Source organism: Scyliorhinus canicula, chromosome 9 (assembly GCF_902713615.1).
Source record: "Scyliorhinus canicula chromosome 9, sScyCan1.1, whole genome shotgun sequence".
Lineage (NCBI taxonomy): Eukaryota > Metazoa > Chordata > Chondrichthyes > Carcharhiniformes > Scyliorhinidae > Scyliorhinus > Scyliorhinus canicula.
In genome coordinates, this window is record NC_052154.1 from 98,729,603 (window position 1) to 98,742,412 (window position 12,810).

Below are 12,810 nucleotides of genomic sequence, written 5' to 3' on the forward strand. Positions count from 1 at the left end.
GTTACCGGGGTTATCTCTACTCCCCTTCTTGAACAAAGGGACCACATTTGCTATCCTCCAGTCCTCTGGCACTATTCCTGTAGCCAATGATGACCTAAAAATCAAAGCCAAAGGCTCAGCAATCTCTTCCCTGGCTTCCCAGAGAATCCTAGGATAAATCCCATCAGGCGCCGGGGACTTATCTATTTTCACCTTGTCCAGAATTGCCAACACTTCTTCCCTACGCACCTCAATGCCATCTATCCTAATAGCCTGGGTCTCAGCATTCTCCTCCACAACATTATCTTTTTCCTGAGTGAATACTGACGAAAAGTATTCATTTAGTATCTCGCTTATCTCCTCAGCCTCCACACACAACTTCCCACCACTGTCATTGACTGGCCCTACTCTTACCCTAGTCATTCTTTTATTCCTGACATACCTATAGAAAGCTTTTGGGTTTTCCTTGATCCTACCTGCCAAAGACTTCTCATGTCCCCTCCTTGCTCGTCTTGGCTCTCTTTCGATCCTTCCTTGCTTCCTTGTAACTATCAAGTGCCCCAACTGAAACTTCACGCCTCATCTTCACATAGGCCTCCTTCTTCCTCTTAACAAGAGATTCCACTTCTTTGGTAAACCACGGTTCCTTCGCTCGACCCCTTCCTCCCTGCCTGACTGGTACGTACTTATCAAGAACATGCAATAGCTGTTCCTTGAACAAGCTCCACATATCCAGTGTGCCCAACCCTTGCAGCCTACTTCTCCAACCTACACATCCCAAGTCATGTCTAATGGCATCATAATTGCCCTTCCCCCAGCTATAACTCTTGCCCTGCGGGGTATACTTATCCCTTTCCATCACTAACGTAAAGGTCACCGAATTGTGGTCACTGTTTCCAAAGTGCTCACCTACCTCCAGATCTAACACCTGGCCTGGTTCATTACCCAAAACCAAATCCAATGTGGCCTCGCCTCTTGTTGGCCTGTCAACATATTGTGTCAGGAAACCCTCCTGCACACATTGTACAAAGAACGACCCATCTAATGTACTCGAACTATATCTTTTCCAGTCAATATTTGGAAAGTTAAAGTCTTCCATAACAACTACCCTGTTACTTTCGCTCTTTTCCAGAATCATCTTCGCCTTCCTTTGCTCTACATCCCTAGAACTATTAGGTGGCCTATAGAAAACTCCCAACAGGGTGACCTCTCCTTTCCTGTTTCTAACCTCAGCCCATACTACCTCAGAAGAAGAGTCCCCATCTAGCATCCTTTCTGCCACCGTAATACTGTCCTTGACTAGCAGCGCCACACCTCCCCCTCTTTTGCCCCCTTCTCTGAGCTTACTAAAACACCTAAACCCCGGAACCTGCAACAACCATTCCTGCCCCTGCTCTATCCATGTCTCTGAAATGGCCACAACATCGAAGTCCCAGGTACCAACCCATGCTGCCAGTTCCCCTACCTTATTTCGTATACTCCTGGCATTGAAGTAGACACACTTCAAACCACCTACCTGAACACTGGCCCCCTCCTGCGAAGTCGAATCTGTGCTCCTGACCTCTATACTCTCAATCTCCCGTACCCCAAAACTACAATCCAGGTTCCCATGCCCCTGCTGAATTAGTTTAAACCCTCCCAAAGAGCACTAACAAATCTCCCCCCCAGGATATTGGTGCCCCTCAGGTTCAGATGTAGACAATCCTGTCTATAGAGGTCCCACCTTCCCCAGAAAGAGCCCCAGTTATCCAGAAATCTGAATCCCTCCCGCCTGCACCATCCCTGTAGCCACGTGTTTAATTGCTCTCTCTCCCTATTCCTCATCTCACTATCACGTGGCACGGGCAACAACCCAGAGATAACAACTCTGTTTGTTCTCGCTCTGAGCTTCCATCCTAGCTCCCTAAAGGCCTGCCCGACATCCTTGTCCCCTTTCCTACCTATGTCGTTAGTGCCAATGTGGACTACGACTTGGGGCTGCTCCCCCTCCCCCTTAAGGCCTCGGAAAACACGATCCGAGACATCACGTACCCTTGCACCTGGGAGGCAACATACCAAACGTGAGTCTCTCTCGCTCCCACAAAATCTCCTATCTGTGCCCCTGACTATTGAGTCCCCAATTACTAATGTTCTACTCCTTTCCCCCCTTCCCTTCTGAGCAACAGGGACAGACTCCGTGCCTGAAGGAAGTGGGCTGTGGGGGAGAGGGAGGTATGGGAGTGGATGGAGGCAGCCTCATGTAAGGGCACTAGCTTGGGGGCACTGCAACGGCGCCTCCTGCCGTTCTCGCCAGCCACAAGTTTGGTAATGGTTGCAGTCCTGCGGGGGTGGGGACAGTGGCGTCAGCACCTGAGGCTAGACGGGGCTTCGGTTTGGGCTCCGATCTGTGGGAATCACCGGTTTGTTCAGGGGGGGCTGGACGTGGTTTCCAGGGTTGGCGGCAGGCGGGGATTGAGCTTTTTGGGGATCCATTCAGGAGGGGCAGGTTCCCGAGTCTGGAAACACTGGTAGAGGAATATAAGTTGCCCAGCAGAAACGGGTTCCAATATTTACAGGTGAAACTATGTGAGAAAAGAGGCACCATCCTTTCCTGATCTGCCTCCCCCAGGCTTGCAGGATAAGGTGTTGTCGAAAATAGAGGTTGGAGAGGGGAGGGTGTCAGAGATTTATAAAGCATTAATGGATTGGGAGAGTGCCCTGATAGGAGTAGTGAAGTGGGAGAAGGAGCTGGGGGGAGTGTTGGAGGCTGGGTTATGGGAGGGGGCTCTGAGGAGGGTTAATACATCCTCTTTGTGCGCCAGGCTGAGTCTCATTCAATTTAAAGTCGTCCACAGGACGCACATGTCGGTGGCCAGAATGAGTAGGTTCTTTGAGGGGGTGGAGGATAGACCATAAGACATAGGAGTGGAAGTAAGGCCATTCGGCCCATCGAGTCCACTCCGCCATTCAATCATGGCTGATGGGCATTTCAACTCCACCTACCAGCATTCTCCCCGTAGCCCTTAATTCCTCGCGACATCAAGAATTTATCTATCTCTGCCTTGAAGCCATTTAGCGTCCCGGCCTCCACTGCACTCCGCGGCAATGAATTCCACAGGCCCACCACTCTCTGGCTGAAGAAATGTTTCCGCATTTCTGTTCTGAATTTACCCCCTCTAATTCTAAGGCTGTGCCCACGGGTCCTCGTCTCCTCGCCTAACGGAAACAGTTTCTTTGCGTCCACCCTTTCTAAGCCATGTATTATCTTGTAAGTTTCTATTAGATCTCCCCTTAACCTTCTAAACTCCAATGAATACAATCCCAGGATCCTCAGCCGTTCATCATATGTTAGACCCGCCATTCCAGGGATTATCCGTGTGAATCTCCGCTGGACACGCTCCAGTGCCAGTATGTCCTTCCTGAGATGTGGGGCCCAAAACTGGACACAGTACTCCAAATGGGGCCTAACCAGAGCCTTATAAAGGCTCAGTAGCACATCGCTGCTTTTATATTCCAACCCTCTTGAGTTAAATGACAACATTGCATTCGCTTTCTTAATCACAGATTCAACCTACATGTTTACCTTTAGGGAATCCTCGACTAGCACTCCCAGATCCCTTTGTACTTTGGCATTATGAATTTTCTCACCGTTTAGAAAGTAGTCTATGCTTGGATTCTTTTTTCCAAAGTGCAAGACCTCACATTTTCTCACGTTGAATTGCATCAGCCATTTCCTGCACCACTCTCCCAAACTGTCTAAATCCTTCTGCAGCCTCCCCACTTCCTCAGCACTACCTGCCTGACCACCTAACTTCGTATCATCGGCAAACTTCGCTAGAATGCCCCCAGTCCCTTCATCCAGATCATTAATATATATGGTGAACAGCTGTGGCCCCAACACTGAACCCTGTGGGACACCGCTGGTCACCGGCTGCCATTCCGAAAAAGAACCTTTTATCCCAACTCTCTGCCTTCTGTCAGACAGCCAATCCTCAACCCATGCCAGTAGCTCACCTCGAACACCATGGGCCCTCACCTTACTCAGCAGCCTCCTGTGTGGCACCTTATCAAAGGCCTTTTGGAAATCCAGATAGACCACATCCACTGGGTTTCCCTGGTCTAACCTACTTGTCACCTCCTCAAAGAATTCTAACAGGTTCGTCAGGCACGACCTCCCCATACTAAATCCATGTTGACTTGTTCTAATCCGACTCTGCTCTTCCAAGAATTTAGAAATCTCATCCTTAACGATCGATTCTAGAATTTTACCAACAACCGAGGTTAGGCTAATTGGCCTATAATTTTCCATCTTTTGTCTTGATCCTTTCTTGAACAAGGGGGTTACAACAGCGATCTTCCAATCGTCCGGGACTTTCCCTGACTCCAGTGATTTTTGAAAGATCTCAACCAACGCTTCCGCTATTTCTTCAGCCACCTCTCTCAGAACTCTAGGGTGTAGCCCATCGGGGCCAGGAGATTTGTCAATTTTAAGACCTTTTAGCTTTTTTAGCACCATCTCTTTTGTAATGGCAACCATACTCAACTCAGCCCCCTGACCCTCTATAATTTACTCATGTCTTCCACTGTGAAGACAGACGCAAAGTACTTATTAAGTTCTCCAGCCATTTCCTCGTCTCCCATCACTAGCCTTCCGGAATCAGTTTGAATTGGCCCAATGTCTACTTTGGCCTGTCGCTTGTTTCTTATGTATTGAAAGAAATTTTACTATCATTTCTTATATTACTGGCTAGCCTGCCTTCATATTTGATCCTCTCCTTCCTTATTTGTCTCTTTGTTAACCTCTGTTTGTTTTTGTAGCCTTCCCAATCTTCTGATTTCCCAGTGCTTTTGGCCACTTTATATGATCTCTCTTTTTCTTTGATACATTTCCTGACCTCCTTTGTCAGCCATGGCTGTCTAATCCCTCCCCGGATAATCTTTCTTTTCTTGGGGATGAACCTCTGTTCAGTGTCCTCAATTATGCATACAAACTCCTGCCATTTTTGCTCTGCTGTCTTCCCCACTAGGGTCTGCTTCCAGTCGATTTTCGCCAGTTCCTCTCTCATGCCCTCGTAATTACCTTTATTTAACTGTAACACCATTACATCCGATTTTGCCTTCTCTCTTTCAAACTGCAGACTGAACTCAATCATATTATGATCGCTGCTTCCTAAGTGTTCCCTTACTTTAAGATCTTTTATAAAGTCTGGTTCATTACATAGCACTAGGTCCAGAATAGCCTGCTCCCTTGTGGGCTCCATGACAAGCTGTTCCAAAAAGCCATCTTGTAAGCATTCCATGATTTCCTTTTCTTTGGATCCACTGGCTACGTTATTTACCCAATCCACCTGCATATTGAAGTCCCCCATGATCACCGTGACCTTGCCTTCCTGACATGCCTTTTCTATTTCCCGGTACATGTTGCGCCCCTGGTCCTGACCACTGTTAGGAGGTCTGTACATAACTCTCATTATGGTTTTTTTGCCTTTGTGGTTCCTCAATTCTACCCACACAGACTCCACATCATCCGACCCTATGTCGTTTAGTGCCATAGATTTAATTTTGTTCTTAACTAACAAGGCAACCCCACCCCCTCGGCCCACCTCCCTGTCTTTTCGATAGGTTGTATATCCTTGGATGTTTAACTGCCAGTCCTGAACCCCCTGCAGCCATGTCTCTGTGATGCCTACCACATCATAATCATTCACGATGATCTGTGCCATTAGTTCGTCTACTTCGTTACAAATGCTACGAGCATTCAGGTAAAGTACCTTAATGCTAACTTTCTTATCATTACAGATATTGGAAGTCCTAAGATGTCCAAAGTTATCCTTCCTTTTTGTTGAATTCCTAGTCTGCATCAAGCTTAAATCCACCTGCCTACATGTTATCCTCCTGCGTATCTTGCCATTTAACTCCATGCTCCCTGTCGCTTTCACTTTTCCTTCCCCCCAACTCAGAAGTTTAAAGTCCTACTGACCACCCTATTTATCCTCTTTGCTAGAACACTGGTTCCAGATCGGTTCAGGTGGAGACCGTCCCAACGGTACAGATCCCCCCGGTTCCAAAACTGATGCCAATGTCCCATGAAGTGGAATCCCTCTTTCCCACACCAATCCCTTAGCCACGTGTTTACTTCCCTAATTTTCTTGTCCCTATGCCAATTGGCACGTGGCTCGGGCAGTAATCCGGAGATTATGACCCTTGAGGACCTGTATTTCAGTTTTCTTCCTAGTGCTTGATAGTCCCCGAACAGGTCCTCCACCCTAGCTTTACCTATGTTGTTAGTCCCAACGTGGACCACAACAACTGGATCCTCCCCCTCCCGCTCCAATATCCTTTCAAGCCGGTCAGAGATGTCCCGCACCCTGGCACCGGGCAGGCAACACACCATGCGAGACTCCCGATCCGGCTTGCATAGGATACTATAGGATACTATCTGTCCCCCTAACAGATAGGTGTGGGCGGTATACCGGGGGGGGGGGGGGGGGGGGGGAGGAATCATGTTCACATGTTTTGGGCCTGTCAGTAGCTGGAAGGATTGTGGCGGGAGTTCGCTGGAGATACTGAGGGTGAAGGTGGTCCCGAGTCCAGATTGGCAGTGTTGGAAGACCTGGTAGTTCAGGGGGTGGGAGAGGCCGACGTTCTGGTCTTTGCCTCTCTTGTAGCCCAGAGATGGATCCTGTTAGTGTGGTGGGACTCGGAGCCACTGAAACCGGGGGAATGGTGAGCAACCTAGCAGATTTCCTTCGGCTGGAGAAAATGAAGTTTGCCTTGAGGGGGTCGATGCCCAGAGATGGAAACTGTTCATTGACTCCTTCCAGGACAGCTGACGCAGCAGAGAGCAGTGTTGGGGGGGGGGGGGGGGGGGGGGGGGGGCTGTTAATAAAAAAGGGTGGGGGGACATGGTAGGGAGAGTGGGTGGTGGTTGCTTATTTAGTTTTGAGGTGATCTTTAGTTTGTTCTCTTTTTGGCCTTGGCTTTGTTTGTGTTCGATGTTTATTTATAAATGCCTTAATTAAAATATTTGTAAAAAAAAATGAAGCAGAGGCAAGAAAGGTTTTCTTTACACAGTGAATAGCAGAATGAAAACTTGCTGCCCAGGAGGGTGCTGGTGAAAAGCTAACTGGATGGGCATTCGAGGGAAATGAGGGAGAATGGGACTTGGCTGAATGTTCTACAGAGAGTCAGCACTGACTTGATGGACCAAATTCCTCCTCCTGTGATGTAAATGACTATTTGATATTAAGCTGTGCCTGGGCTAGTTTTCGCTAATCTGTGATTTAACTGTGCCGTACTCTGTTGGACAGACTTACTTCCTGCCTGTGATTGGACTGGTCGATGCTGAGAAACTGAAGCCTGGTGATCTGGTGGTGAGTCCATTGTCCTTGTTTCTTTATCCGCGTTGTACCTATCATCTGCCGCCTTTTCACAGATATTCATTGTACCTTCACTCTTGTCTTTTTGTCTTTCTGTATGAGTTAGTGAGTGAGTGGCTAGCTACCACCCAGAGGATGACTCTGTGAGTGTGCCAATATTTGTGTTGTGCAGTGCCTCTGGAGCTGTGTCAGTCTGTCTGGGTAATCTCCAGCCTTGCATTCCAGGGTGTGAACAAAGATTCCTACCTGATCCTGGAGACTCTACCAACAGAGTATGATTCTCGAGTCAAGGCCATGGAGGTAGATGAGCGACCGACTGAGCAGTACGGTGATGTTGGGGGTTTGGACAAACAGATTCAGGAGGTCAGTGAATTTCTGTGCTGCTGGCTGGGCAAGTGTGTGTATGAAATCCACAAGGACTCTGAGGATCTTGAGTGGGTGTGTCAAGTGGGATTGTAATGTCCCACCAGTATTCCACTCATGGACTTATTGGTCTCCAAGTTCCCGTCTGATAAAAGGTTTTGGGGCGCAGAGAGATAACAGCTACAGAGCAGTGGCTTTGGGGGTAGAGAGGCCAAAGTTTTATTTTTTTCGTTCATGGGATATGGACATCGCAGGCTGTGCCAGCATTTGTTGCCCATCTGCGGGAAGTGCACCCAACTCCAGCTCCTCGAGAACCGCGTTAGGGACCTGGACCTGGAGCTGGAGCTGGATGAACTTCGGATCATTCGGGAGGCAGAGGTGGTTATTGAGAGGAGTTATAGGGAGGTAGTCACACCTCGGGTAAAAGAAGAAGGTAGATGGGTTACCGTCAGGGGAGGGAGAGGGAGAGGGAACCAGCAGGCAGTGCAGGGATCCCCTGTGGTCGTTCCCCTCTATAACAAGTATACCGTTTTGGATACTGTTGCGGGGGACGACTTACCAGGGATAAGCAATGGTGCACATGTCTTTGGCACAGAGTCTGTCCCTGTTGATCAGAAGGGAAGGGAGAAGAGGAACAGAGCACTTGTCATTGGGGACTCCATAGTTAGAGGAACAGACAGGAGGTTCTGTGGGAATGAAAGAGACTCACGGTTGGTGTGTTGCCTCCCAGGTGCCAGGGTTCGTGATGTCTCTGATCGTGTTTTTGGGATCCTTAAGGGGGAGGGGGAGTAGCCCCAAGTCGTGGTCCACATAGGTACCAACGACATAGGTAGGAAGAGAGATGGGGATTTGAGACAGAAATTCAGGGAGCTAGGGTGGAAGCTGAGAGCTAGAACAAGCAGAGTTGTTATCTCTGGGTTGTTGCCCGTGCCACGTGCTAGCGAGGTGAGAAATAAGGAGAGAGAGGAGTGGAACATGTGGCTGCAGGGATGGTGCAGGAGGGAGGGTTTTGGTTTCCTGGATAATTGGGGCTCATTCTGGGGTAGGTGGGACCTCTACAAACAGGATGGTCTTCACCTGAACCAGAGGGGTACCAATATCCTGGGGGGGAGATTTGCTAGTGCTCTTCGGGGGGGTTTAAACTAATTCAGCAGGGGGATGGGAACCTAAATTGTAGTCCTAGTGTACAGGATGTTGAGAGTAGTGAGGTCAGGGATAGGGTTAAAAGTTCGAAAGAGGGCACCGGCAAGCAAGACGCTGGTTTGAAGTGTGTCTACTTCAACGCCAGGAGCATCCGGAATAAGGTGGGTGAGCTTGCAGCATGGGTTGGTACCTGGGATCTCGATGTTGTGGCGATTTCGTAGACATGGGTAGAGCAGGGACAGGAATGGTTGTTGCAGGTTCCAGGATTTAGATGTTTCTGTAAGAACAGAGAAGATGGTAAAAGAGGGGGGGGGGGTGTGGCATTGTTAATCAAGGAAAGTATTACGGCGGTAGAAAGGACGTTTGAGGACTCGTCTACTGAGGTAGTATGGGCCGAGGTTAGGAACAGGAGAGGAGAGGTCACCCTGTTGGGAGTTGTCTATAGATCTCCGAATAGTTCCAGAGATGTAGAGGAAAGGATTGCAAAGATGATTCTCGACAGGAGCGAGAGTAACAGGGTAGTTGTTATGGGGGACTTTAACTTTCCAAATATTGACTGGAAATACTAGAGTTCGAGTACTATAGATGGGTCAGTTTTTGTGCAGTGTGTGCAGGAGGGTTTTCTGACACAGGATGTAGACAGGCCAACATTGGATTTGGTACTGGGTAATGAACCCGGCCAGGTGTTAGATTTAGATGTAGGTGAACACTTTGGTGATAGTGATCAGAACTCGGTTATGTTTACTTTAGCAATGGTCTGGGATAGGTATATACCGCAAGGCAAGAATTATAGCTGGGGGAAAGGCAATTATGATGCTATTCGGCAAGATTTAGGATGTATAGAATGGGGAAGGAAACTGCAGGGGATGGGTACAATCGAAATGTGGAGCTTTTTCAAGGAACAGCTACTGCGTGTCCTTGATAAGTATGTACCTGTCAGGCAGGGAGGAAGTTGTCGAGCAAGGGAACCGTGGTTTACTAAGGAAGTTGAAGCACTTGTCAAGAGGAAGAAGAAGGCTTATGTTAGGATGAGACATGAAGGCTCAGTTAGGGCACTTGAGAGTTACAAGTTAGCCAGGAAGGACCTAAAGGGAGAGTTAAGAAGAGCGAGGAGAGGACACGAAAAGTTGTTGGTGGATAGGATCAAGGAAAACCCTAAGGCTTTCTATAGGTATATCAGGAACAAAAGAATGACTAGAGTAAAATTAGGGCCAATCAAGGATAGTAGTGGAAAGTTGTGTGTGGAATCAGAGGAGATAGGGGAAGCGTTAAATGGATATTTTTCGTCAGTGTTTACACTGGAGAAAGACAATGTTGTCGAGGAGAATACTCAGATTCAGTCGACCAGGCTAGATGGAATTGAGGTTCAAAAGGAGGAGGTGTTATCAATTTTGGAAAATGTCAAAATAGATAAGTCCCCTGGGCCAGATGGGATTTATCCTAGGATTCTCTGGGAAGCCAGGGAGGAGATTGCAGAGCCTTTGTCCTTAATCTTTATGTCGTCTTTGTCGACAGGAATACTGCCGGAAGACTGGAGGATAGCAAATGTTGTCCCCTTGTTCAAGAAGGGGAGTAGAGACAACCCTGGTAATTATAGACTTGTGAGCCTCACTTTGGTTGTGGGTAAAATGTTGGAAAAGGTTATAAGAGATAGGGTTTATAATCATCTTGAAAAGAACAAGTTGATTAGCGATAGTCAACACGGTTTTGTGAAGGGTAGGTCATGCCTCACAAACCTTATTGAGTTTTTTGAGAAGGTGACCAAACAGGTGGATGAGGGTAAAGCGGTTGATGAGGTGTATATGGATTTCAGTAAGGCGTTTGATAAGGTTCCCCACGGTAGGCTATTGCAGAAAATAAGGAAGTATGGGATTGAAGGTGATTTAGCGGTTTGGATCAGTAATTGGCTAGCTGAAAGAAGACAGAGAGTGGTGGTTGATGGCAAATGTTCATCCTGGAGTTCAGTTACTAGTGGTGTACCGCAAGGATCTGTTTTGGGGCCACTGCTGTTTGTCATTTTTATAAATGACCTGGAAGAGGGTGTAGAAGGATGGGTTAGTAAATTTGCAGATGTCACGAAGGTCGGTGGAGTTGTGGATAGTGCTGAAGGATGTTATAGGATACAGAGGGACATAGATAAGCTGCAGAGCTGGGCTGAGAGGTGGCAGATGGAGTTTAATGCGGAAAAGTGTGAGGTGGTTCACTTTGGAAGGAGTAACAGGATTGCAGAGTACTGGGCTAATGGCAAGATTCTTGGTAGTGTAGATGAACAGAGAGATCTCGGCATCCAGGTACATAAATCCCTGAAAGTTGCCACCCAGGTTAATAGGGCTGTTAAGAAGGCATATGGTGTGCTAGCCTTTTATCAGTAGTGGGATTGAGTTTCGGAGCCACAAGGTAATGCTGCAGCTGTACATAACTCCGGTGCGGCCGCTCCTGGAGTACTGCATGCAGTTCTGGTCACCACATTATAGGAAGGATGTGGAAGCTTTAGAAAGGGTTCAGAGGAGATTTACTAGGATGTTGCCTGGTATGGAGGGAAGGTCTTACGAGGAAAGGCTCAGGGACTTGAGGTTGTTTTCGTTAGAGAGGAGAAGGCTGAGAGGTGACTTAATAGAGACATATAAGATAGTCAGAGGGTTAGATAGGGTGGACAGTGAGTCTTTTTCCTCGGATGGTGATGACCAACACGAGGGGACATAGCTTTAAATTGAGGGGTGGTAGATATAGGACAGATGTCAGAGGCAGTTTCTTTACTCAGAGAGTAGTAGGGGTATGGAACGCCCTGCCTGCAACAGTAGTAGACTCGCCAACTTTAAGGGCATTTAAGTGGTCACTGGATAGACATGTGGATGAAAATGGAATAGTGTAGGTCAGATAGGCGTCAGATGGTTTCACAGGTCGGCGCAATATCGAGGGCCGAAGGGCCTGTACTGCGCTGGAATGTTCTATGTTCTATCCCTAATTGCCCTCGAGGGGGCAGTTAAGAGTCAACCACATTGCTGTGGGTCTGGCATCACATGTAGGCCAGACCAGACCAGGCAAGGACGGCAGATTTCCTTCCCGAAAGGACATTTGTGAATCAGATGGGGTTTTGCAATAATCAACAATGGTTTCATGGTCATCATTAAACTGTCTCATTCTAGATTTTTGCTGGATTAAAATTTCACCATCTGCAGTGGTGGAATTCAAACCCTGGAAAGATCCATTACTTTGGGTCTTTAGTTTACTAGTCCAGTGACCATACCACTGCACCATGCCTCCCCAGTGTGTGATAGTCTGCTGGCTGGCTCTTTCCTATAATAATGCTGACTTGTCTCTGCAGCTTGTTGAAGCTATAGTCCTTCCTATGAATCACAAGGAGAAGTTTGAGAATCTGGGCATCCAGCCACCAAAGGGCGTTCTGATGTATGGACCACCAGGAACAGGGAAGACGCTGCTGGCCAGAGCCTGTGCTGCACAAACCAAGGTCAGTGACAGAGAGCTGTCTGGGTAAGTACTGTAAAAACAGGCATGCTGGTCTAGACTTATTGGGAGCTTTAATCCATCTATGCTCATGCTGTACCTGTCCTGGGAGTATTTTATGAGACAGCGTAGAGGGCGCTTTATTCTGTATCTAACCCCGTGCTGTACCTTCCCTGGGAATGTTTGATGGGGACAGCATAGAGGGAGCTTTACTCTGTACCCAGAATCATAGAATGTACTGTGTAGAAGGAGGCCATTCAGCCCATTGAGTCTGCACCGCCCTTGGAAAGAGCACCCTACTTAAGCCCATGCCTCCACCCTGTCCCCGTACCCAGTAACCCCACCTAACCTTTTTGGACACTAGGGGCAATTTATCATGGCCAATCCACCTAACCTGCACATCTTTGGACTGTGGGAGAAAACCCACGCACACACGGGGAGAACGTGCGGACTTCGCACAGACAGTGACCCAAGTCAGGAATCGAACCTGGGACCCTGGATC

General features: G+C 48.0%; 1 protein-coding gene across 1 annotated transcript in view; it reads left to right on the plus strand.

The window, feature by feature from the left end:
- Positions 1–12,810, plus strand: part of LOC119971572 (26S proteasome regulatory subunit 6A) — a 40,092-nt gene that overhangs the window by 7,817 nt on the left and 19,465 nt on the right. The window contains exons 3-5 of the mRNA XM_038807324.1: positions 7,269–7,331; positions 7,563–7,700; positions 12,169–12,312. Coding sequence (XP_038663252.1) covers positions 7,269–7,331; positions 7,563–7,700; positions 12,169–12,312 — 345 coding nt within the window. The remainder of the gene's footprint in view (positions 1–7,268; positions 7,332–7,562; positions 7,701–12,168; positions 12,313–12,810) is intronic.